General features: G+C 38.8%; 2 protein-coding genes across 5 annotated transcripts in view; one reads left to right on the top strand and one right to left on the bottom strand.

The window, feature by feature from the left end:
- chst11 (carbohydrate (chondroitin 4) sulfotransferase 11) overlaps nt 1-17,534 on the bottom strand; it is a 90,185-nt gene extending 72,651 nt beyond the window's left edge. Inside the window, exon 1 of one of the 2 annotated variants that reach the window (XM_065255256.2) lies at nt 17,230-17,534. In XM_065255256.2, coding sequence (XP_065111328.2) covers nt 17,230-17,332 — 103 coding nt within the window. In that variant the 5' untranslated portion in view covers nt 17,333-17,534. Of the gene's footprint in view, nt 1-17,214 lie in introns of both variants that reach the window. The other variant, XM_065255255.2, reaches the window with a different exon arrangement.
- On the top strand, nt 10,527-23,153 carry nfyba (nuclear transcription factor Y, beta a). 3 transcript variants are annotated; one of them, XM_065255258.2, is made up of 7 exons: nt 10,527-10,607; nt 20,855-20,948; nt 21,069-21,202; nt 21,669-21,866; nt 22,168-22,246; nt 22,468-22,547; nt 22,658-23,153. In XM_065255258.2, the coding sequence occupies exons 1-7, from the start codon at nt 10,542-10,544 to the stop codon at nt 22,688-22,690; spliced, it is 684 nt and encodes a 227-aa protein (XP_065111330.2). In that variant the 5' UTR covers nt 10,527-10,541; the 3' UTR covers nt 22,691-23,153. The 3 variants fall into 3 exon arrangements, with proteins under 3 accessions (XP_065111330.2, XP_073671949.1, XP_065111329.2); XM_073815848.1 differs by lacking the exon at nt 10,527-10,607 and adding an exon at nt 19,680-19,789; XM_065255257.2 differs by lacking the exon at nt 10,527-10,607 and adding an exon at nt 20,135-20,374.
- The last annotated feature ends 598 nt before the right edge of the window (nt 23,154-23,751 follow it).

The following is a 23,751-nucleotide window of genomic DNA, read 5'->3' as shown; positions in this document are numbered from 1 at the left end:
GCAACTTTTTACTCTTGTCTTTCTTATAAACGTCTACTTTCACTAATGCACATGCATGTGTGTAAGACTAACACCAGGGTTTGTTGAGTGGTGACAAATTTTTTAATGTTCACCTATAGTTATTAAAAGTCATTTTATTTAAAACATAGGACAATTCATGATTCATTCTCAGCAACTCCCCAAATACGCTCTGTGTGAATGTGAAAATCTCTAAGCTTTACCTGAAGCATTAAAGGTTATAAAGTCCTAAGAAATGGAAGTTATATTTTGCCTATAGAAAATGAAGCTTTTTTAGGACTATTAGGATCAGACCCACATTCCCAGAGTCTTACTTCTCATTTGATGCTCTCTTTTATTTTTGTTTTTTTAAATCATTGTGTTTAGACATAATGTTTGTTTGTTTTTTTATTAAAATTTCACAGGACTGAAAGTTATGTAAGGGATAATGTATATGCAGCTGGCAGCAGGTTGATCTTTTATCACACTGAAGGGGCTTTTTTCTCGATAAGAACCTGTTTTATTATCTCACTTATTACACAGCTATTAATCTCATAATAGGTAAGGTAAGGAGCATTAAATATTGATTTGAAATATTTTATTTGCTCATTCTTAATGAATGCAGACCTTCCACAAGGAAATCCTGTTTTCTTTCTGTTTTAAGATAAGACGAGACAAATTTGGTTGAATCATATGTAAATAAAATGTTATATATGTTATTAAAAGATACATATTTTTTGTGTAATATTAAACTGTACCTGTCAGAATCCGGTTTGCCGTGTGTTATTAGTTCTTACCGCTAGTTGTCTGAAAAGAACAAACCCTGGAATATTGTGCCTGGCCCATCAGAATCAAGCATTTTAGAGTGCCGTGTAATAAATTTAAATAATTTTAATATCACAACATGCATATCACAATGTATGCAGTAACCAAATGATTACTTCAGAAAGATGGATAGTTAAAGTTTTAGGTAGATGCATTTAACTGACTGGAAAAACGTAGTTTCTAATGCTTTATTTTTCTGGAAAAAAAATGTGACACATGTATATGTTGATTATATGATATTTTGATTTAAATTTCGATTTTTTTTTACAAATTTAAAGCATTATTATATTGCATATCATAAATCACATAATTTGGCAAGTTTTGCATGCCTTAAATCCTGCAGCCCTATTTACAAACTAAATCATATACATAATTATTGTATTAATATTATATAGACTTAGATATAAAAAAAAATTTATGTGACCCTGGACCACAAAACCAGTCACAATTGTCATTATTTGAAATTGAGATTTAAAAATTGTCTGAAAGCTAAAAAAAATAAGATCTGGAATCTTGTGACGGATGTCAGCGCCAACGCTCCCGTTACTTCCCATTCACCCGAATATTAACTACATTCCCCATCATGCACTGTGACCCGCTGATTACACACCAGCTGCAGCGTATCAGCGGGTCTATTTAACCTGGGACTCTGCCACCTGAACTTTGCGAAGTCTTGTTTGCCCTAGCAGCATTTCTGAGCGTTTTCCCTGTGTGTACCCGTGTTTGATTTCCTGGTGTTATTTTGGACTGTCTCTTGGTTTATTGATTCTTGCCGCCTGCCCTGAACTTGGACTGGATTACAATTACGACTGCTTTCTGCCTGCCCCGATCTTGGACTGATTAAACGTTTATGATTGATTGCCGCCTGCCCCGAACCTGGTCTGTTATATGTTTATGATTACTTGGATGTGCCCATTGTTTACTATTGTTTGTTGTTTGAAAACATCAATAAAGAGTTGCAAATGGAACCTAACCTGTCAGTCTCGTCACAGAAGACTTCGCCACCACAGGCTCCAGCAACCGTGGCACAGCTTACAGGCGAGCTGTCCACACAAGCAAACATCCTGGCGGCTCATCAACATCAGTTAGTCCGACTGACATCTCTCACGGAGGAATTAGTTCGCTTTGTGCAGAGCTTAGCTACATCAGCTAACACCGCCGCTACACCAGTTCCCACGCCTCAGCCAACTCAACCCAGAGCCACGCCCCTGGCTTCAGTTACACCCTGTCTGGCATTCCCTGAAAAGTTTGATGGCACCCCAGATCGATGTAAAGGCTTTCTCATGCAGTGTGAGCTTTTCATCGCCCAGCAACTCAACATTTACACTACGGAGGTTAGTAAAATCTCATTGGTTTGTTCTTTGCTTACTGGGAAAGCATTAGAGTGGGCTACGGCATTATGGGCAGCTGGCAACTTTAACCAAAGTACCTTTGATGAGTTTAAGAGCACCATGCGAGCTGTGTTTGAACACCCAGCAGGAGGTCGAGACCCAGGTGAACAACTACTCTCCCTTAGACAGGGGCGCCGCTCAGCGGCCGAATTCGCTCTGACCTTCCGCACACTCGCTGCACAGACCAACTGGGTTGAAGATACATTGAAGACATTGTTTCGTCAAGGTTTAAATCAAGAATTACCGTCCGAGTTAGCCTGCCGTGACGAGGGGAGGAGTTTTGATGAATTCGTCAAGCTGGCTATACGAGTGGATAATCTAGTACGCAGTCGCAGACCAGTCCGTGTATTTGAGACTTACGCAACTCACTCAGTACCTTCACTTGACACGAGTGAACCCATGCAGGTGGGCAGAGCACGACTCACGGTGGATGAGAGAGAACGCCGCTTTCGTCAACGTCTATGCCTGTATTGTGGTGAAGCTGGCCATGTCCTGGCCGTCTGTCCCTCACGACCAGCTCAGACACGCTTAGGTCGGGTGAGTGCATCTATTCCATCTACTACATTTGAATGTATGGAAGTTTCTGTCTCGTTGTCATGGCAACAAAGTAAGTTTAATACCAAAGCATTACTTGATTCCAGGGCTGCGGGAAACTTTATTGATGCGGGATTAGTGAAGTCTCATGGAATCTCAGTAACCCCTTGTGTACCCCCTCTCTCTATCGCAGCGTTAGACGGGAGACCATTGGGCACCGGTCACGTCACGCATATCACTCAAAGCATCACACTTGTTACCGAACACGACCACACAGAAGAGATTGTCTTCTACGTCATATCGTCTCCTCACAACCCAGTCATTCTGGGATTCCCCTGGCTGCATTTTCACAACCCACTTGTTTCCTGGAAGGAAAAGAGCATTCTGAAGTGGAGTGATAAATGTATGAAATCCTGTTTGAGTGAGTCACCTGATCTCTCTGTATGCACGTCACAAATTAATCCAGTACCCAGTTTACCTGATAATGTTCCCCACGAGTATTCAGATCTTGCCATTGCATTCAGCAAGATCAAAGCCACGCAGTTACCACCTCATCGAACCAGTGATTGTGCTATTGAACTGTTACCCGATGCTGTGCCACCTAGAGGACGCATCTTTCCTCTATCCGAACCTGAACAACAAGCCATGAAGAAATACATCGCAGAAGAACTTGAGAAGGGCTTCATACGTCATTCTACGTCACCAGCCTCTGCAGGGTTTTTCTTCGTGGGCAAGAAAGATGGCAGTCTTAGACCATGTATTGATTATCGGGGCCTGAATGACATCACGGTGAAATTCCGCTATCCGTTACCTCTAGTGCCTGCTGCTTTGGAACAGTTACGCAGCGCCAAGATTTACAGTAAGCTGGATCTCCGTAGTGCTTATAATCTAATTCGAATTCGTGAGGGGGACGAATGGAAAACAGCTTTCTCCACCAGCGATGGTCACTACGAATATTTGGTGATGCCCTTCGGTCTTTGTAACAGTCCATCTGTGTTCCAGTCCTTTATTAATGATGTGCTCCGGGACATGCTCAACCGATTCGTAATTGTTTACATTGACGACATCTTGATTTACTCTGATTCCCCAGAACAACACGTCGTCCATGTCAGAACAGTCCTCCAACGCCTCATTGAACACCAACTCTACGTGAAAGCAGAAAAATGTGAGTTTCACCAGTCATCTACGTCCTTCCTGGGGTATATCATAAGTCCAGACGGGGTGGCTATGGATGAAAAGAAGGTGGAGTCAGTTCTACAGTGGCCCAAACCAACTACGGTAAAGGAACTCCAAAGATTTCTGGGATTCGCTAACTTTTATAGAAGATTTATCAAGAATTTCAGTATGGTTGCTGCACCTTTAACTTCACTTGTGCATAAGTCTAATCACAAGCTCTCATGGAACCCGGAAGCCGAAGCCGCCTTCAGTGACCTCAAGACCCGCTTTACTTCAGCCCCCATTCTGCATCATCCAGATCCCGAGAAGCCTTTCATAGTCGAGGTGGATGCCTCGAATTCTGGAGTGGGCGCAGTATTATCACAGAGACAAGGTAATCCAGGCAAAGTTTACCCCTGTGCTTTCTATTCTAGAAAACTGAATCCTGCTGAGAGAAATTATGATGTGGGTAACCGGGAGCTTTTAGCTATGAAGGCGGCCTTGGAAGAATGGCGGCATTGGCTAGAGGGCGCCAAACACCCTTTCCTGATTCTCACAGACCATCGCAACCTGGAATATTTACAATCTGCCAAACGTCTCAATACCCGGCAGGCAAGGTGGGCTCTGTTCTTCACTAGATTTCAATTTACTATCACATACCGACCTGGATCCAAAAACACCAAAGCAGATGCATTGTCACGTATCTTTGATTCTTCACCCCAGCCTGTTTGTTCCGAGCCCATCATCCCACCCTCCCTCATTGTAGCTCCTGTTCAGTGGAACGTTATACAAGAAATAAACCAGCTCAACAATGCTAACCCACCACCAGCGGAATGCCCTGCAGACCGTACTTACGTTCCTCCTTCTCACAGGAAGCAGGTCATTCAATGGGTACACACATCTCTCTCTTCTGGACACCCGGGCATTAACTCAACATTGGTGATGCTGAAGAACAAGTTCTGGTGGCAGTCCATGTTACCTGATGTCAGCGCGGTGGTGAACGCCTGTACGGTTTGCGCAGCCAGTAAAACCCCACACCAGAACCCAGCTGGTCTCCTCCAACCCCTTGTGATCCCACAGAGACCATGGTCTCACATAGCGGTGGATTTTGTGACGGATCTGCCTAGGTCTGATGGTAACACAGTGGTACTTTCTGTCATTGATCGTTTCTCTAAAGCATGTCGTTTTATCCCTCTGCCCAAGCTGCCATCCGCCATGGAAACTGCTGAACAGCTACTTCACTGTGTGTTCCGGTATTACGGGTTGCCTGAGGACATCGTATCTGACCGGGGTCCACAATTCACGTCCAAGGTATGGAAAGCATTCTTCAAAGCTTTAAACATCAACATCAGTCTTACATCCGGTTATCACCCACAATCCAATGGTCAAGTTGAACGTCTTAATCAAGAGTTAACTAAGTTTCTCAGAGTTTACTGTCACAAGAATCAGCATGACTGGTGTCGCTTCCTACCTTGGGCGGAATATGCACAGAATTCCCTTAAGAAAACTTCCACGGGTCTCACTCCATTCCAATGCGTCCTGGGATACCAACTTTCAACTTTCAACTTTATTCATTTATATAGCACATTTTACTGCAATTTCAATTGCCCAAAGTGCTTCACAGTGTTTAAAAGACAAAGCAAAATATCAAACAATTAATAAAAAGAAAATTAAGACAGAATAAGGGATAAGAATAAAATTCAATAAAAGAAAACCAAATTGAGATAAAATAAAATATATAAAAACATCAAGAAGCTATCTCCAAACAAGGTCTATTTTCAACGAACGCTAAATTAAAAAGATATGTTTTTAACTGAGACTTAAAACCTTCTAAATGTGAGACTTGCCGAATGTGCAGAGGGAGGCTGTTCCACAGTTTAGGGGCGATGACCATGATACCAGCCACCCATCTTCCCTTGGGACGAAGAACTCGCAGACATTCCGGCCATCGATGCATGGTTCACTCAAAGTCAGGAAACTTGGCAAGAAGCTCACGTTCATCTGTCCCGAGCCATCAGGAAGGTCAAAGAAAAAGCGGATCGACATAGAACCCCAGAACCCCACTACGAACCTGGTCAGTTGGTTTGGCTCTCGTCCAGAGACCTGAAACTTCGTCTCCCCTGCAAAAAGTTGAGTCCCAGGTATGTTGGTCCTTTTAAAATTATGAAACAAGTTAATCCTGTCTCCTACCGTCTTGATCTCCCCCCTAATTACCGTATCTCTCCCACTTTCCATGTTTCCCTATTAAAACCTGCCGAGGACCCGGGAGCGGCTGTAGATTCTGGAGGATCAGGGCCCCCTCCCATCATGGTGGACGGAGAAGAGGCCTATCTGGTCAGCGAGCTGCTGGACTCCAGACGTCAGGGCTCCAACCTGCAGTACCTCGTCAACTGGGAGGGGTATGGTCCCGAGGAGAGGTCGTGGGAAAACGCTAACGACATCTTGGATCCCAACCTCATCCATGAATTTCACAGACTACACCCGGATAAACCTGCCCCTCGTCCCCGAGGTCGTCCTCGAAAGAACACTTCCCGCGTCTGGAGCCGCTCGCAGGGGGGGGGGGCTCTGTGACGGATGTCAGCGCCAACGCTCCCGGTACTTCCCATTCACCCGAATATTAACTACATTCCCCATCATGCACTGTGACCCGCTGATTACACACCAGCTGCAGCGTATCAGCGGGTCTATTTAACCTGGGACTCTGCCACCTGAACTTTGCGAAGTCTTGTTTGCCCTAGCAGCATTTCTGAGCGTTTTCCCTGTGTGTACCCGTGTTTGATTTCCTGGTGTTATTTTGGACTGTCTCTTGGTTTATTGATTCTTGCCGCCTGCCCTGAACTTGGACTGGATTACGATTACGACTGCTTTCTGCCTGCCCCGATCTTGGACTGATTAAACGTTTATGATTGATTGCCGCCTGCCCCGAACCTGGTCTGTTATATGTTTATGATTACTTGGATGTGCCCATTGTTTACTATTGTTTGTTGTTTGAAAACATCAATAAAGAGTTGCAAATGGAACCTAACCTGTCAGTCTCGTCACAAATCTGGTGCAAGAAAAATCTAAATATTGAAAAATTGCCTTAAAAGTTGTGCAAATGATGTCCTAGCAACACATATAACTAATGCTAAATACATACTTTAAATCCTAATGAGTTTTTGGCATAAAAATACAATGTATTGTTGGCTTTTGATACACGGTTTTGTGGTCCAGGGTCGCAATGTCTTTATATATCACAATTAAGATAATATTTTGCATTACTAAAATAAAAATAGTCTGGTCAAAATTATAATGAAAATGTAAAAACAGTAAATGGTCCAAAAGTACTTCATGAGAAATATTATTTCATATTTCCATTGTGTCATTAACCCTTAGATCCCTTAGACTTGAGAATGAACAGCTTAACGGCATCACTGCTTCCATATTTGGTGTTCAATCCCTGATGTAACCCATAACATGATCACTGACAAATAAATGTGGCATGGTAACAAGTAGCAACAATGCCAAAATGGGGTTAGTGTCCCACTGCATTTGCAAAGATCAATATTTACTGTACTGTATCAATCTCTTCTCTTCCGCTTACACTGACATCAAATGCACTGTATAATGACTGCAGCATGTGCATTGAGGCTAATGAGCACACACATACATAAGCACACTTTTTATATGCCTGTAGGAAAGATAAATCACAAATAAGATCTCTTTGATGTTTGAGTGGTTTCTTCTAGACAGCAATGAGATACAATTGCAGTGCAGTTAAGGACTTGTAGTCTGAGTTTTCTCCTCAGCAAAAGTAAAGACCTCAACAGTGTCACACATTGTGAATTATTTTGCCAGGACAAAGTCTGCATTCAAAGTTAGAGATTTCTTATCAAATTCTTCTAAGACCAAATTATCTTTTATTTCTCCTTCGAGGAAAACATTAGAGACGCAATTGAATTAAAGGTAATAGAAATCCATAATATTTCCTAACCCACTGTTTCCCGAATGTGTTATATATTGTACTACATCATGAATGATATATTAAAGGCACAATATGTAATTTTGGGAGTTGTAGTCTTCACTAGCATTGGGCGATATTCTCCATAGTGAGATCGTCCTATCTTCAACCTTTGAGAGCCTCGATAAAAAATAGCAGTGGGCGCGGGGCAATAGTTTTCTTATTTATTTATATGATCATTTTTTACTAATTTATCTATGACAAGCCACTGAATAATGTAAGGGCAGCTGGCAAGCGTATTACAAGCTTAGGTGCGAGGCAAAGTCTAGCTCGAGCACGCTCATGGATGTTGTATTATTACAATGTAAGCCCAGAGTTTGAGTGGAAAAAAAGTGCTTGAAAGAAGCCAAAGCAGTGTGCTTAGACATTACTACTTCCATAATCTGCATACTTCTACAACTTCTGCATGTGGCACTGTGCATATTGATCAACATAAGACATCAAACTATCACAAGAGTGCTGCTTGCTAATTGCTCTCGCCATACTTTGATGTCATAGGCAGATCGGTCTGTACAATGCCGCATGAAGTCAAACACACCTATGGAGCAGAAGCCGAGGATACCCAGACATAACACCTTTGACAAGCAACCCTATAAACTAACACTTTAAAACTGCTAATTATCTGGATACAATCCTTGTTGAAACATTTTGAAAATGCAAGTGCACATATGAAAAATAGAACACTGTGCTTGTTAAAAAACTTGCATATTGTGCCTTTAACATAAAAATACTTTGGTTTGGCAACCACGGTCCTAGTCAGTGATCTTAAACAGTAAAAGGTTAGACCACTGATCTATATAAATGACTGGATTGCGCATGACGTCACACTTGTGAAGCCACCGCGCCGCCATGTTGGTATACCCAAACGTTCTATTAAATCAATGGACGTTATCAGATTTTAATGATAAAATATCACTTTACTCGTCTTCGTTTTTATATGTGAACTTACCCTGTACATTATTACAACACAAACGTCCAAAGCATGTAAATAGTTATTTACTGAAAGTTGTACATTTTGCGTTTTAATCAGTTATTATACATTCATCTTTATTACAGTATCAGATCAGCAGACAGACCGCAGCATATTTAGTATTAATGACAATAAACGTGCTCATTCTGAAATCTATATAAATAATCATGCTTTGTACCGTATGTGCATGCAATAATTTGCTAGTTTTAAATTATGTTATCTAAACTTACAAGTTACCTAAACTTATTTAGAGAAATAACGCTGACCGTCACAGTGTAGCTGAATGTCAAAAAAAACTTTATTTATACCCGTGTCATTAACAAATGCAACAGACACACTCACCTTAACGGTTTTTTATAAATCCATTATCCTGCCCGATTAAAACATAAACATTGCAAAAAACACCAGGATTAACAAATAATTAACTTACACATATCCTAAAAATTAACCTTGTGTAACTGATACGCTGTAAAGGGGGTAAATTTTGATCATGATTTTGAATGAAAGTCAATGACGCTCTCTGCCGGTTGGGTATACCAAGATGGCGGCTCGAACTCTGCGCTGGCTTCACGTCACGCAGTTACGTCAAGCGTTCTATGCGCAATCCAGTCATTTATATAGATCAGTGGGTTAGACACATATAGAGACACACTATGATCTTCAGATATGTAATTATCACATTAAAAAGAAGCAACACATAATCATGAAATACAAGCTCAGCGTCATAATCACTTACATTTATTTCATAATTTATTTAAAGAACTTCTTAAAAAAAAAAAAAGAAATATTAGGATCTAATAATTGACAATACACAGATATCTGTCTGGCATCCAGATGCTGAATTTGGTTAATTACACATATATTTTCCACCATTAACATGTGACTCCTCCCACTACAGCATACTGGAGACAGCAAAATCTGAGCTTAATGAGCTTAATGGGCTGCTTCATAAACCACAAACATCTGCACACCTTTTATCTCACACACATGGCTGTAAAGCACAACACTGGAAATTACTTTAACAATTAACCATCAGGGAGAGACAGGGAGAGAGAAAAAGGAAGGGAGAGAGAGGGTGCAACATTCAACAAATTTTGCGAGACTCAAGCTTATTAAGGCAGGTGACATATTTGCTGCTGATTTGTAGGTATGAAAGATGCATGTGTCTGAATTTGTTTTAGCCCCAAAGCATGTGTCGGTTCGTGTGTTTGTCAGTCGCAAAATTTAATTCGTTTAAGCAGATGTGTATCAACCAAATTGTCGGGTGGCACAAGCTATTCCCATAACTACGTTCCAGTTGGCACAGCCATAAGCTAAACAAGAAAAGGACAAATTCTCACAAATAAAACACTAATCTCTTTAAATTTATGATATAATAAATGACATTATTGTTAAAATTATTTTAGTGTAAAAATAACTAAAGTGATAAATCACACTGTCCAGATTGAGCATGTGGGTGTGTGTAAACTAAATGGGAGAGCATAGAAAACAACAGGCCTACTGAGATCAAACAAACAGGATATCCTGCATATGCACTCTCAAAACAAAACAAAAAAAATAACAATGAGCTCAGAACTGGGAAGCAGACACTCGCCTACACATCTGATTTGATCTTTGGGATGTCATTACTTTTCTGGTTGGCCAGACCTTTATCAGTCATAGAGATCAAATGCCAGGCCTTTCTCAACGTTCTTGGAATATAAAGAAGAAAGGAAAAGGAAGGCGGGCAAAGAGAGTAAGAGGATCTTGTCTGATTCTTTGGTCTGCTCTTCTGGGTCTTCATTTCAATTCTTAAGGAATGTTGAGTTTCCCACAGACCTTCCATATGTCTTTTCTCTCAGAACAACTCATTTTGGTTACTTTCCCCTCCTATTTTCCTCTCTCTCTTTCTCTTTTCTATATATATCCTTTACTTTCCACTCCTGTGCAAATGACATGACAATGTGCATGTATGACTTAGGAATTTGGATGCTTTGTCTTACAGTAGATGTTTTTCATAAAGGTCATTTAGGAGATATAAAAATAGATTGAATCAAGACAATGTTCACCAACCAGTACACCTACATACCTATACAATTAATTAACAGTATAGTTCAGATAATTTCATCTTAAAAGAAGTTGAGTACATACTGTATCAGACTTTTGATTAGGGATCGACCGATATGGATTTTTCAGTGCCGATGCCGATTTTTGTTTCATCAGCCTTGACCGATGACCAATACAGGCTGCCGATTTTCTTGAGACGATATTTGGAGACGATACTGCTTTTGCTCACTCAATTTACATCATAAAAATGACACAATGATTATGCCAAATGTTACAAGTCTCAATTTTAAAGAAGTAACATTTATTGAACTTAAAAAAAACTATATTTAACAAATAGTAAAAACAGGTGAGGGTGCTATGGAACCATCTTTTGATGTTGTCATGGAAAGGTTGTTTGTTTTTAGTCACATGACCTGCAATCACTTGCGGCTTCCAGCACCCTGTCTGTAAATAATGTCGGAAAAAACGGTAATATATATCGATAAAAATATCGATATATCGGTCTATCACTACTTTTGATTATAAACTTTACTATCTTGGCAAAATCTAAGCCAGTGTGAGACATTTGTTGAGGTCTCCTCTGAAAAATCAAATCTGGTTTTCTCATTCTTCATAAACACGGTAACAAAAAGAGGTCAGACATGTCAATCTTCTCTGGCTGTTACAGTTGCTAAGGCACTTTCTAATGTGAGTGTTCTGTACCAGTGCATTCGGGAGGGTTTGTTTGTAGGCTAGAGTGCACAGATCAGGTCGAACACACGTGGAAAAAAGAGCAAGGGCATGCAAGCATACACAAAAACAAATGAGAAAACTGAAACACCTGTCAATGGTGTAGGAAGACATTGTTTAAAGGTGCAAAAGAGGATGTTTGTTTTATACATTTTTGCAATATTTCTTGAAACTGTCTTTACTAAATGATAAAAGACTATTTATTAGCTGCACTGAAAGTAATAATATTAATAAACGTCATCTGTGCACAAGATAGGGCCTTAAAAACATCAGCCAATTGCTCATGCGGTCATCGCATACGTGATTGGCCCTCTGGCTTGTCAATCACTGCCATTACAATCCTTGTGAGAGACGTGCGCGCTCCAGTAACTTTACACAGGCGACGCATGCGCATAGTGCATGAAACTCCGTCTTAAGTTTTGGTTTGTTTTCATTGTCGATCCTGCTTTCCTCCTCGAATTTGCACCACGGTAGAGAAGAAACTCGAAGGAGGACGCAAAAGAAAGACTTTTTTAAGCCGCTGGGAATAGGAGAAAATTGTCAGAAGAACGTAATGTAAACAGAGTCGTTATTGGAGAAACATTTCAACGCTGGAGAGCAATGAAGGAACAGAGAGGTGTCAAGACAGACGCGCAGTTCGCAAAATTCTTCCCGACAGGTAACAGTGATTATTCTTTCTTTGGGGAATAATTATTGTTGTACTGTTATTCAAGTATATTGACGTTGTTCTTGTACTGTAGTTGTAAGGCAGTGACCAGTCTGCTACATGCTAGTTGAAATGGGAGTAGCGTCAACTGACCTAACGTTTTAACGTCTTATTTGTTTTAGGGCTGGGATAAACGATTATTTTTTTAACGATTAATCTAGCGATTCTTTTTTCGATGCATCGATTAATCTAACGATTCATTTTGTCAGTCCGATTCGACTTCGATTCGATTCTCGATTATCTCCCCATTAATTAACTAATAGCAAGTTATACATGTTGATTTACATATCTGAATGTAAACATTTCAATATATCTTTATTGCTCTTAAAATTTCAAAATAAAAAAAGACTATACAAGTGCAAAATAATGCATTCTTAGACAGAGGTAGCATTCAGTAAAGCATTTGCAGTGCATACTGTGCAGTTAAGTAACCGTATAAAAATCTCAAGTTCAAATTACTTTATTTTACATGCATTTATGAGCAAAACCTCTTCAGTGTGCCTTTTGATGGTCTGTGTAATTTTTATAACTAGATTTGTTTAATCCACATTGTTTTCGTGCTGTTCTAGTCCATTTAATGACAGATATAAACTTAAGATAGACTTATTATAGACTTAAGAAGCACATATATTATTAAATCTCTTTCTCTTAAGTTTGTTCAAATAGATTAGGACTCATTTACTGCTGGACAGAGAGTGAATGAAAGCGCAGTCTTCTGGCAACAGTGACATATTTCATTGCTTTCTGTTAAATTGCTCAAATGACTGTTTAAAACACACTTGGCATCACATTCATGATTTAATGGTAAAATGACACTTTTTCGCGTAAATCCACGAGCATTTAAACCATAAACAAAGCACTTTCACTTTAATTGAGCGTGAGCAGCGCAGCAGAACCACGCAGATACGATTGCAGCACTGTTGCTACAGAGCCGCCCAAGTATTTGCGGCTGGCTCCGACCTCCGTTTATATCCGTTTCGAGCCGCGAGCTCGCGCTGCTTATGCAGCGGGGTGCATGCTTGTTAACATGGGCGCTGAGAAAACCACGCGCCGCGCGGCCGCAGCCACTGCTCACCCTTGCTGTGTGAAACCGGCGTGGACTGAAGCAACTCGCGTTGCTACTACTGCGCCGCTTTTTTGGGTCTGACGAATCGACGCGCATATTTTGCGTCGACGTATTTTTTGCGTCGACGCGTTGTCCCAGCCCTAATTTGTTTATTATCAAATCATTTCACATAATGAATTCACTGACGCGACACAGCATGCCAATGGTAAACAAACACTTGTGTTCAAATATTCGTGCACTAGTTTTGGAAGGCGTTCCCTAGAAATGAGCCGTGAAGGAGGGAGGCTGTTCTTACACATGCGCTCATTTAAAAAACTCAGTAACCGTTTTTGGATTCTCAGTCAACGAAAAACATCCTCTTTTGTGCCTTTAAAAGGATGTGTGATGCAGTCTTGGCACAGATGTTTTCATAAACAACTTTATCAGTAAACCATACAACAATGAAACTCGAGCTTTATATCTACAAGGCACCCCTGTTGTCCATCACAGCACTATTTGAAGGCCTCACCACTCACAATTTCTTCCTAAAGCTTGGCATTACTAAAAAAAATTATATTTATTATATAACAAAACATCTTGATTTCAAGTTATTTTAGTATATTTAATGCTTGTTTTGTTTCGTTTAAAAAATTTTTAGATCCTCTTGAGCTCCCCTAATGGGAGAAGGGGTTTTAACATTAAGTGGCATGGCATCTTACGCACAGAAGCCAGTGGCACGTGCCACTACGTTTTGTGGCACTTCCGGTTTCAATTGGCTCGTACCAGTGGCTCGTTGAGTGGCACTTCCGGTGTCCAGTGGCTCATGTCACTGTTTAGTGGTGGCTCGTCGAGTGGCACTTCCGATGTCCAGTGGCTCATACCATTCCGTTTGTGGCTTGTCTACTGACACATGTCAGTAAAACTTAGGTCTGTTGGATTGAGGCATGTGACACTGATATTCACCGATCGATCATTACAGAACCGAGAGTAACTTACGCGTGCTGCTGCTATGTTCATTCAATTGTGACACAATGATTTTGTGTGTCCTTTTTGACTGTCTGGTGTTTCCGGTAACCGAATGTTTGAAATGCATCGAGAGCTAAAAAGGACATTTTGATGATCGTATGATCATAATTCAAAAATTAAGTATTAAAAATGTAAATATTTAAAATGGGAAGGCAAATATTTTATATATTTAATAAAGCACAACATTTGTCTGAGCTATATTGTATATTGTATAATAGTTTTAAATATAAATTTTCTAATTGTATTATTTGTGAAAATGTAGTCTGTGAGTGCCATGTTTTTATTTGTAAACAGTGCCAATGTGTTGTATTTAATAAAAAGTGTCATTTATAAGAATCTCGCAGAATATTATAATATTTTTTTTCTGCAAAGTACCGCATTTACACACATGCACGCCAAAACAGTAGGTGTCAGTCTAACCATGTTTATGTTTAAAAACAATGTCCTATTACATATTTTACAACTTGATATTTTTTTTTTTACAACTTGATATTTACACGATGTTGACAGTGCAGATACGTCACGTGCCCTTCAAAATTACATTTTATATAGTCTATATAGATTGTTGTCTATAAGAAATAAGGGTTTGAACAAATTATTATTTCACAACATTTATGAGATGGTAATTATTTTAAATAAATTGTTGGATTATTTCAAAGCAAAACAGATTTACAAAGCACTTAGCAATACACTTTACAAACGATTAAATCAAACACAGTTTTTTCCTTTATTCTATGCATTTCATTGGATCTAAATGTTGCCGACAGTATGCTTTAAGGAGGAGTCAGTTTTTTCTTCGATCTCGTCTTTCATTTAAAGGGTATCTAGTAGACTCAATTAAATTAGGCATACTACTTTAAAAAAAAGATTTACAAAAACTGATTAAATATTAAGAAAAGGCACAATGTTCACACGACCATGGCTCAGACAAATACTGTGCTTTATTAAATGAAAACACTTTGCATATTATGCATTTCCATTTTAAATATTGTGATCATACAATTCCTTTATGAATGAGCGTCAATATGATATATTTATCTCTCGACTCAATTTACGCATTCGGTTACCTGAAACATCAGAGTCAGAAAGGACACACAAAATCATTGTGTCACAATTAAATGAACATAGCAGCAGCACGCGTAAGTTACGCTCGAATCTGTAATGATCGATCGGTGACTATCAGTGCCACATGCCTCAATCAAACAGACCTAAGTTTTACTGACATGTGTCAGTGTACAAGCAACCAAACGGAGTGGTATGAGCCACTGGCCATCGGAAGTGCCACTCGACGAGCCACTAAAAAGTGGCATTAGCCACTGGACACCGGAAGTGCCACTCGACGAGCCACTGGTACGAGCCAATGGAAACCGGAAGTGCCACTAAACATAGTGGCACGTGCCAGTGGCTTCTGTGCGTAAGATGCCATGCCACTTGTTCTAATGGGCTCTGGCCCTAGATGGGAAACACTGCCAAACAATTAGAAGCTGGTTACAGTGATATAGCAAGGAGTTATAGCAGCCAAAGATCAATAAATGCAGCTGTTGATGTTAATTATTACCATAAGCAATTATTCCGCCAAATACTATAGTTCATTTGCAAAGTGCAGCCTGTTAGCGGTTGCCAAGCAACGTCGAATGTTAGTTCGTCGCGCATTAATATCGAGCATTGGAACGTAGTTTCGGTCAAATGATAGAACTTTTGGTTTGTTGTCATCCGACTCCAGCTAAAAGTGAGTTTAAGTAGGACCTGTCACGCACGACTTTAATTCTCTCTTCGTGGTATGTTGTACGTTCATCACAATTTTTGTTTGTACGCACGCAACAGGTCAGATGCGTCGGCACGTCAAATCGCGTCCGATAGGAGTGACACGTGCATTCCAGCGAGAGGACTGCTGGGAACCTCCACTAACTTCTACACGGGTTTCATTTGTGTGTGTCATCATGAGCTCTCATCCGTAGCGCATGGACATTCCCCATAAAACCAGGGAACATGCTTTGGTTAGGATAAAGCAAAACGGTGGGCAGCATGACAGAAGACTTACGCATGGGGAATATTACACATCCTACATCATCCTTTCATCAGTCTATTGCGCTACAATTTCTCCACATCTGTTACATACGCGACGCGTGTGGCGTTTCAGAGGCACATCTAAGCACGATCTAAAGAGGCAAAATGTAAAGTGTATGATAGATAGATGGATGGATGGATGGATGGATGGATAGATAGAGTACCACCACAGCGTTATAAATGATTATGCTTTTTAAAAGCAGATTATTGTATAGGTTACACAATACACAAATAATGCGCTATGCACCATATATTCAGCCATTATTGAATGGCACGATTATATTATTGTCTATCCGATTCAAACTTTAAACGAATTTCAGATCAATGTAGTTATTATTCAGAAACAGTATGCTGTCAGTGCACGTTTTTATTGATGTTTGTACAAGAATGTTGGCTAACATCACAGTGACTCTGTACCGGCCACCGGAGACAACACGAGACAATGCCACCCCCCTAAACACAAAGCTACTGTACAATAGACCCTTGCTAAACCCAAATCGTGTATTTGGGGACAATAAACTAAACGACATTGTATATACTAGAGACAACTGGAGCAGCTTAGGTGTGAGTGTGTGAATCATTCACTCTCCCTGCTGTTAATTGATGCGCTTCTCAAAGACCTCATTGATTATTAATCACATTCTTCCACACCGAAACCGCGGTCAACAGCATGTCAAAGACAAAAGAGCATCTCAAACCGATTAAAGCTCCACGGAGTCCTACCTGGTTGAAACATACTTTGGAAGTAGAAGATGACAAGAATAAAGGATCCTAAACAAGTGGCCAGCACCATCCGGCAGATCCTACTCATCCTCATGAGGTCCAGTAAGGTCTGTTTCATGGCTGGGCACGGAAAGACGGAGGGACAGAGGCTGGCTGCCGAGCCCCGTACCGCGGGTTTGTGTGTTTTGATACTGATGGTGTCTCTTGGTGCTGCCGCCAGCGTCCGTGTCTCAACGAGTTTAGCGTAGCTCCCTGGAGTGCACTAGCTTCCCCCGCACACTACACTACTGGAGACTACAGCGGTAAAAGCTCCGCCCACTTGCCGAGATGTGTGTGAGCGCGTCAGTGCACTTTATATATAGTATGGCAAATTGTGCTCTGCCCTTAGGCTAAGGGCAACTACTGTCTACTCTATCAATAAGTGTGTGGCATGTAGTGACTGTTATTTTATATGAGAACTGTATTGCCAGATAAAATCCATGTTCAGAATACTCCAAAATTTGATATTGTCCCTATAGTTTATTTCAATATAACAAAAATTTTACAAGGCATAAATTAGCTCAAATTTTGAATAAAGTTTCTTTCATGTATTTGTATTTATTTAATAATAATGCTAATGCCAAATTACCATAGTTATTGTATTAACAATAATTTAATACTATAATATATAGTATTTTGGTGCAAATGTGGTAAACATGGTCATTTTTATTACAAAATTTAATTGGTAATATAAATAAAGAACCAAATAAAAAACTCATTAAGGATGGGATTGCTAGCTAAAAAAATAAATTACTGCGATCAAATCTGGTTATTTTTGCTGTATAGGAAGGTAAAAAAATATTTAAAAATATAATTTAAATGAATATTGCTTGGGGTTAGTCATGTATTTTTTATTGCAAAAGAACATATAAAATTAAAACTTACTAAGAAACAAAACAAACATGGCTAAATGTAACCTGTTTTCACACAAAGAGAATCACATGGGTAGCAAATCACTCAAAGAAATTGCATTTGTTTTCGGAACAGAGATAATAGATGTAATGAAAAACAATGTTATTATTACTGAGATGAATGAACAATGCATGGTTGTTTCTACACTTTATTAGCTTTGGTATGTGCCAATAGTTTGTGGTAATTGCATGAATTCAATTGAAAATTAAGCCACCGTTTTTATAGATATAAAGTCCCGCAACATTATCTTCTCAATAAGCTATCTAATTTAATTAAGTATTCATGGTCTGCAGCATTCAGTGCTGAGTGAGGCACAAATGTTTAAAATTCATGAGAGGTTTTGCATGCTGGACTGACTAATTAAAAGTAGTTTTGAGGTGTCCATTCCCAAGAGGAAGTATTCAGGGAATTAGTCAAGATTTACAAGGTCATGCTGTTGATGTCTTATAAGACTGTGAGGAGTTTTTTAATGTACAGCTGAATGATCACACAAAAGCCAAATTACTACATACAAAGTTGGCTAAATGCAGTGTTTTTGCCAGCATTGTTTTCTAGATGATGGATGCAAATGTGACTTTGTGCCAGTTTAGAGACAGTATATACAGCCATGACGAAAAGTGTTGCGTGCGTTGGGTGAAAAGTGTTATACTTTTTGACAGTAATTTTTTATATATATACTTTAATGTCACTTGAGGAAATTGCAGTGCCATAAGTACTGAAACACTATTCTTTTTTTGTGCATTTAGGCCAGTGATGTGTTGTTTCATTGTAATTATATTTTAATATTTAATTGCTGTAAACAAATAGTTCCAACTGGTATGGGTTGTGGTAAAAAAAGTTCTTCAGGTTTGGTCTTCCAGGAAAAAAATTGGAGATCCCTGCAAGATGAACTAAATGAAAATGACCACATTTTCTAGTAACATTTACACAAATGATTTGTAAATGTAAACCTATTTGCAATGTATCAAAGTGTTTTGCACAAATCAAACTAAAACTTTAAAGTCTAGTAGGCAACCAGCAATCTTCTCCTGAGATGTATAGCCTGTAATAATGAATGAGCTTTAATAGGAAAATTAGGCAAGATTAGGGAAAAGGGAAGTGTGTGGAGTGGAAGGAAGTACATTTCCACTCATTTAAATAAAATGTATTTATATGCTAATTGTCCAAATATCCGAACATCCAAAATGAGTGAATCTAAACACACCAGAAGAACAATAATTGTACAAAGGTGCTAGAGAAAGGTCTATGGCTATGTTTTTAAACGTATTTAGTATTTATCTTTCAGACATAGTCATTATAAACCTAGAATTTAGGAAGATAATTAAACAATGTTAAAACTAAGGTGTGGGTGGGATGATCTCTAGCTTCTACCTACACTTCATTTGAGGAAATAAAAATACATTTTAGTGCTTTAAAACATTTGAATACATAACAAGATTTACAAGGCTTTTAAATATAAATGCAAACTATCAACATACATACACTGATCTCCCAATATAATTCCTTTGTTACAGGACATCGCGCCCCCTGGTGTTCAACGTGCACGCTTGCAGACGCGCGGGCACAAACTTTCTCGCGCGGGCACGTCTCCGTCCAATCAAGTTACAGCGCAAGCACCAGTCAGGTTCGTACTTGGAAACAGTTGAACATGTATTATTAAAATGTGAGGCTTATGCAAGAGAAAGATGTAAGTTATTTCAAGCTTTAAGCGAGTTGGAAATGAACGTTGTGTCTATGCAAGCATTATTAGGTGATTGCCCAAAGCAGGTTAAAGTATATGAAGGAATAATTAATTTCTTAAAAGATACTTTTTTAATTAACAGGATTTAGGTCACTACTACCATAACGTTATCCACACTCCAATCCAGTAGGTGGCGGGAATGCACCATTTAAGTTTGGTTTGCCAACTGCCATTAAACTTGAGTAGAAGAAGAAGAAGAAGGTTCGTACTTGAGGTTACGGTCAAAATGATTCGCTTCAGCGGTTTTCTTATGTTAAACGGGTGGAATTTATCGTTACCGGCAGTTTTAGGTTGTTAGAGGGCCGAAAGAGCCGTTTAATGTGGGAAATGTTTAAGGATTTAATGTTTGAGGCTAATTTGAGGGAAAACATGGAGGCTACACACAGGCGAGGCCCTGAAGGCAGATTCCCTACATTAAAGAAGTTGCAAGCTTATTTACAAAATAAAATTTTAGTGTCCAGCATTACAGTTTGGTATTGTAGTATTTAAATGAGTCATAAACGAACTTTTTCTGCTGTTAAATATCTGTATTGTTGTTAGCATGAGCTGTAGTGCTAGCCTGCTAAGTGAGCATTACAACAAAGACTGCAAGAGATAGGCAGTGTAAAGATAATCTAATATAAAAAAAACTTATATTTATATTATTTATTATTAAAATGTATTCGTGGCTATGTTTTTACACATTTATTTCGTATTTGCATAGTTGCCATTATTTAAGCTTTTTTTATAAACGTTATAGGCCTTATGATGCAGTAGTTTAATGTATTCAATTAACTTAGATGCACAACTTGAATGCTTTTTGTTTTTAGATATTATTTAACAAAATATTTAATATTATGTTTACCTTTTAATATACATCAATAAGCATTTAACTAAAGCACTTTACTAAAGTCATTTTTGGGTCATAAATGCGTTCCAACATTAAATGTGGTTGTTTTGTGTTGTTAGATGGACGGAGACAGCGGGACCACGGACGCTACTCAGTTAGGAATAGCAGGAGAGTTTATGACTGGAGGGACATATGTCTTACAGACACAGGATGGTAAAGACATGTGGTCATCATAGGTCATTAACCTGTTTTGAACTAGTCCAATGTTTTGGCTAGGAAGCAAATTTGTGTACAGTTACTGTAATGCACTTATCACGTTTCCCATTTGTATAGATGACGGAGATGAAAGTTTCAATGATCATGACGATGGAAACGGAGGCAAAGACCACTTCAGAGAGCAAGACATTTACCTCCCTATTGCCAATGTGGCTCGCATCATGAAGAATGCCATCCCGCAAACTGGAAAGGTAGTTCTAGGTGTTGTGTATGGGTGCTATTTAAAATTATTTTAACGTGAAATTTTAATTTCCTGTTGTCCGAATTAGTGTCAATTCTGTTACTGTCAAACTCTGTTACCAAGGTACAGTAACAGTGTAAAAGAACTGGCAGTCATTCACAGAGAATAACACATGCACATACATGACGGTCAACACTGGTACAGTACTCTACCTAAGCTCAGTGACTAATTCAGACAACATGAAATCATGATTTTTAGCTATACAAGACAGAAAAATAATACATTGATGTGGCCTGGACGATCTCATGATTCATAACCAAATTATCAAAATAATATAAGCATAATATATCAATTTGAAAAAAGCATAAAGATATAATGGCTTTGGACATCAAATGTACCTGCAATTATATAGTTACCCATATATCGTGTCATGTACCAGACAGACCTAAATACCATCTTTCTTTTATTTTATTTAGATTGCAAAAGATGCAAAGGAATGCGTGCAGGAGTGTGTGAGCGAGTTTATCAGCTTTATCACGTCTGAAGCCAGCGAACGATGCCATCAAGAGAAGCGCAAGACCATAAATGGAGAGGACATCCTGTTTGCAATGTCCACGCTGGGGTTTGATATGTATGTGGAGCCCCTTAAACTCTATCTACAGAAGTTCAGAGAGGTAAAGTTTTACTATTCCCTATTCATGCATCAAAATAACACTTTTGCCTTATTTGTAACAGCTTGAATCAAGTGTATTTTGGCCGGTAAAACAGATTTGTGTGATATGTTAAACTCATTCAAAGTCTAAAAACATTATTGACCGCTTCAAATGTGGGGCCACAAAGAATTTGCCTTAGAAGGAAACATATCAGCTTTACTTATGAAACCATGTTCACAATGGATCAAAATCACATTTATAAAGAAACAGTATCTGCATGTGACCACACGAATATCAGTCAAACATTTTTTGTTTTTTCAAGGCGATGAAGGGTGAAAAGGGCATCACTTCAGTAACAGGCGCAGAGGGCCTTGGAGAAGAGCTCACGGAGGATAGTTTCAGTAAGTGAAAACTCGTGTAACATCTATATTTCTTTTTAGAATTGTCCATTTACATGCAAGAAAGTGAAGGGTTTCAAAGTTTGAAACTTCTTGGCAAGTTCCACATTCAGATTTAAAGTTAAAAGTAATGTTATGAAAGCATAGATCATACAGCTATTAGACTTGGGAGGCCTGCCACCATAAATTAAAAGTTAAGTGTTGTTACACTTTTTGATGTATAGCTGGTCAGCTACCAGCAGGATTGATCACTGCAGATGGCCAGCAGCAGAATGTGATGGTGTACACCACCTCCTACCAGCAGGTAAGAAAATATAAATTGATATGAATGAAAAACATTGCATTGCTGCTCCAAATGGTAAAAGCAAGCTAATTATGCTGGTTATTTAAAAGTCTCTTTCTCTTCTGCTGTAGATCCCTGGTGTTCAACAGATACAATTCACATGACTTAAAGAGTGGACCTTGTCCATTGGCCTGTCCAGATACAAACTAATCTCATTTGCAAAGTTTTCAGGTCAGTGCTGGAAGACCAAGAGGTGCCTGGTTACCATAGCAGGGGGAAAAGTGCCTGTTGCCAGAGTTCCTGATTTGTACATTCATGTTAGACATGTCTTTGTAATTTTATTCAGTATTATATTCAGGCCAATTTGTATTCGTAGGTTTGCTGAATGTCATTTGGTGCAGGCCACACTAAATTATGAGTCATTATTTGTTCCTTGTATTTAATCATTTTTAGAGTTTGGGAAGGGGCAGTGGGAAAACATGAAGGCCAGATGGACAATTTACATCTTTGACGTTGAGAATTACGGATATTCTCAAATAATGTCTGGTTGAAACACGTCTTTATGAACCTCATGTGATTTGTCATTAAAATGCTGAATCTTTTTTTAATAAACATGTTTTGATGTTGTGACAGATTTTTAAAACATGACAGTAGATCTTGTTTTCGTAAACACACTGAAGAATTTTAAGAAATGTTTAAATACAGTTATGATCAAAAGTACACTTCGCAGATTCTGGAAAATGCAGAAGATTTTTGTAAAAAGAGGAATTTAGAAAATTAAGGTTTGTTTTTAATTTAATTCTGCCCAAAACAAAGAAACAGTCATTGATTATGTAGGTAACATAGTGCAGTCTCAAAAATCAGGTGTATGTAAACTTTTGAACTGGTTTTTTTTTTTTCAAGGAAATTCTGTGTTACAACAATTTTTTTTTTTTTACATTTCCTAGATTCTGCAAGGTATATGGAAACTTGATCGCAATTTTATTTTTACATGCTATCATTGATTTTAACAATGTTTTTATTTAAACCGTGTTTTACTAAGCAAATTCAGGCAAACGGATAAAAAGTGATGAACACAAAATGTGATAAACACACTGTATTTGAGCAAAACATTATGGAACAAACATATAAAAATAAAAAATGACAACTTCGAACTGGGTTTGAAGTGAGTGGTGGATTCAAACTGGCAAATACAACATCTGAAAAACGTGGTAAAATATGACAA

Source organism: Paramisgurnus dabryanus, chromosome 1 (genome assembly GCF_030506205.2).
Source record: "Paramisgurnus dabryanus chromosome 1, PD_genome_1.1, whole genome shotgun sequence".
Taxonomy (NCBI): domain Eukaryota; kingdom Metazoa; phylum Chordata; class Actinopteri; order Cypriniformes; family Cobitidae; genus Paramisgurnus; species Paramisgurnus dabryanus.
Note: the sequence above shows the minus strand (reverse complement) of the source record. Positions and strands in the feature narration are given on the sequence as shown.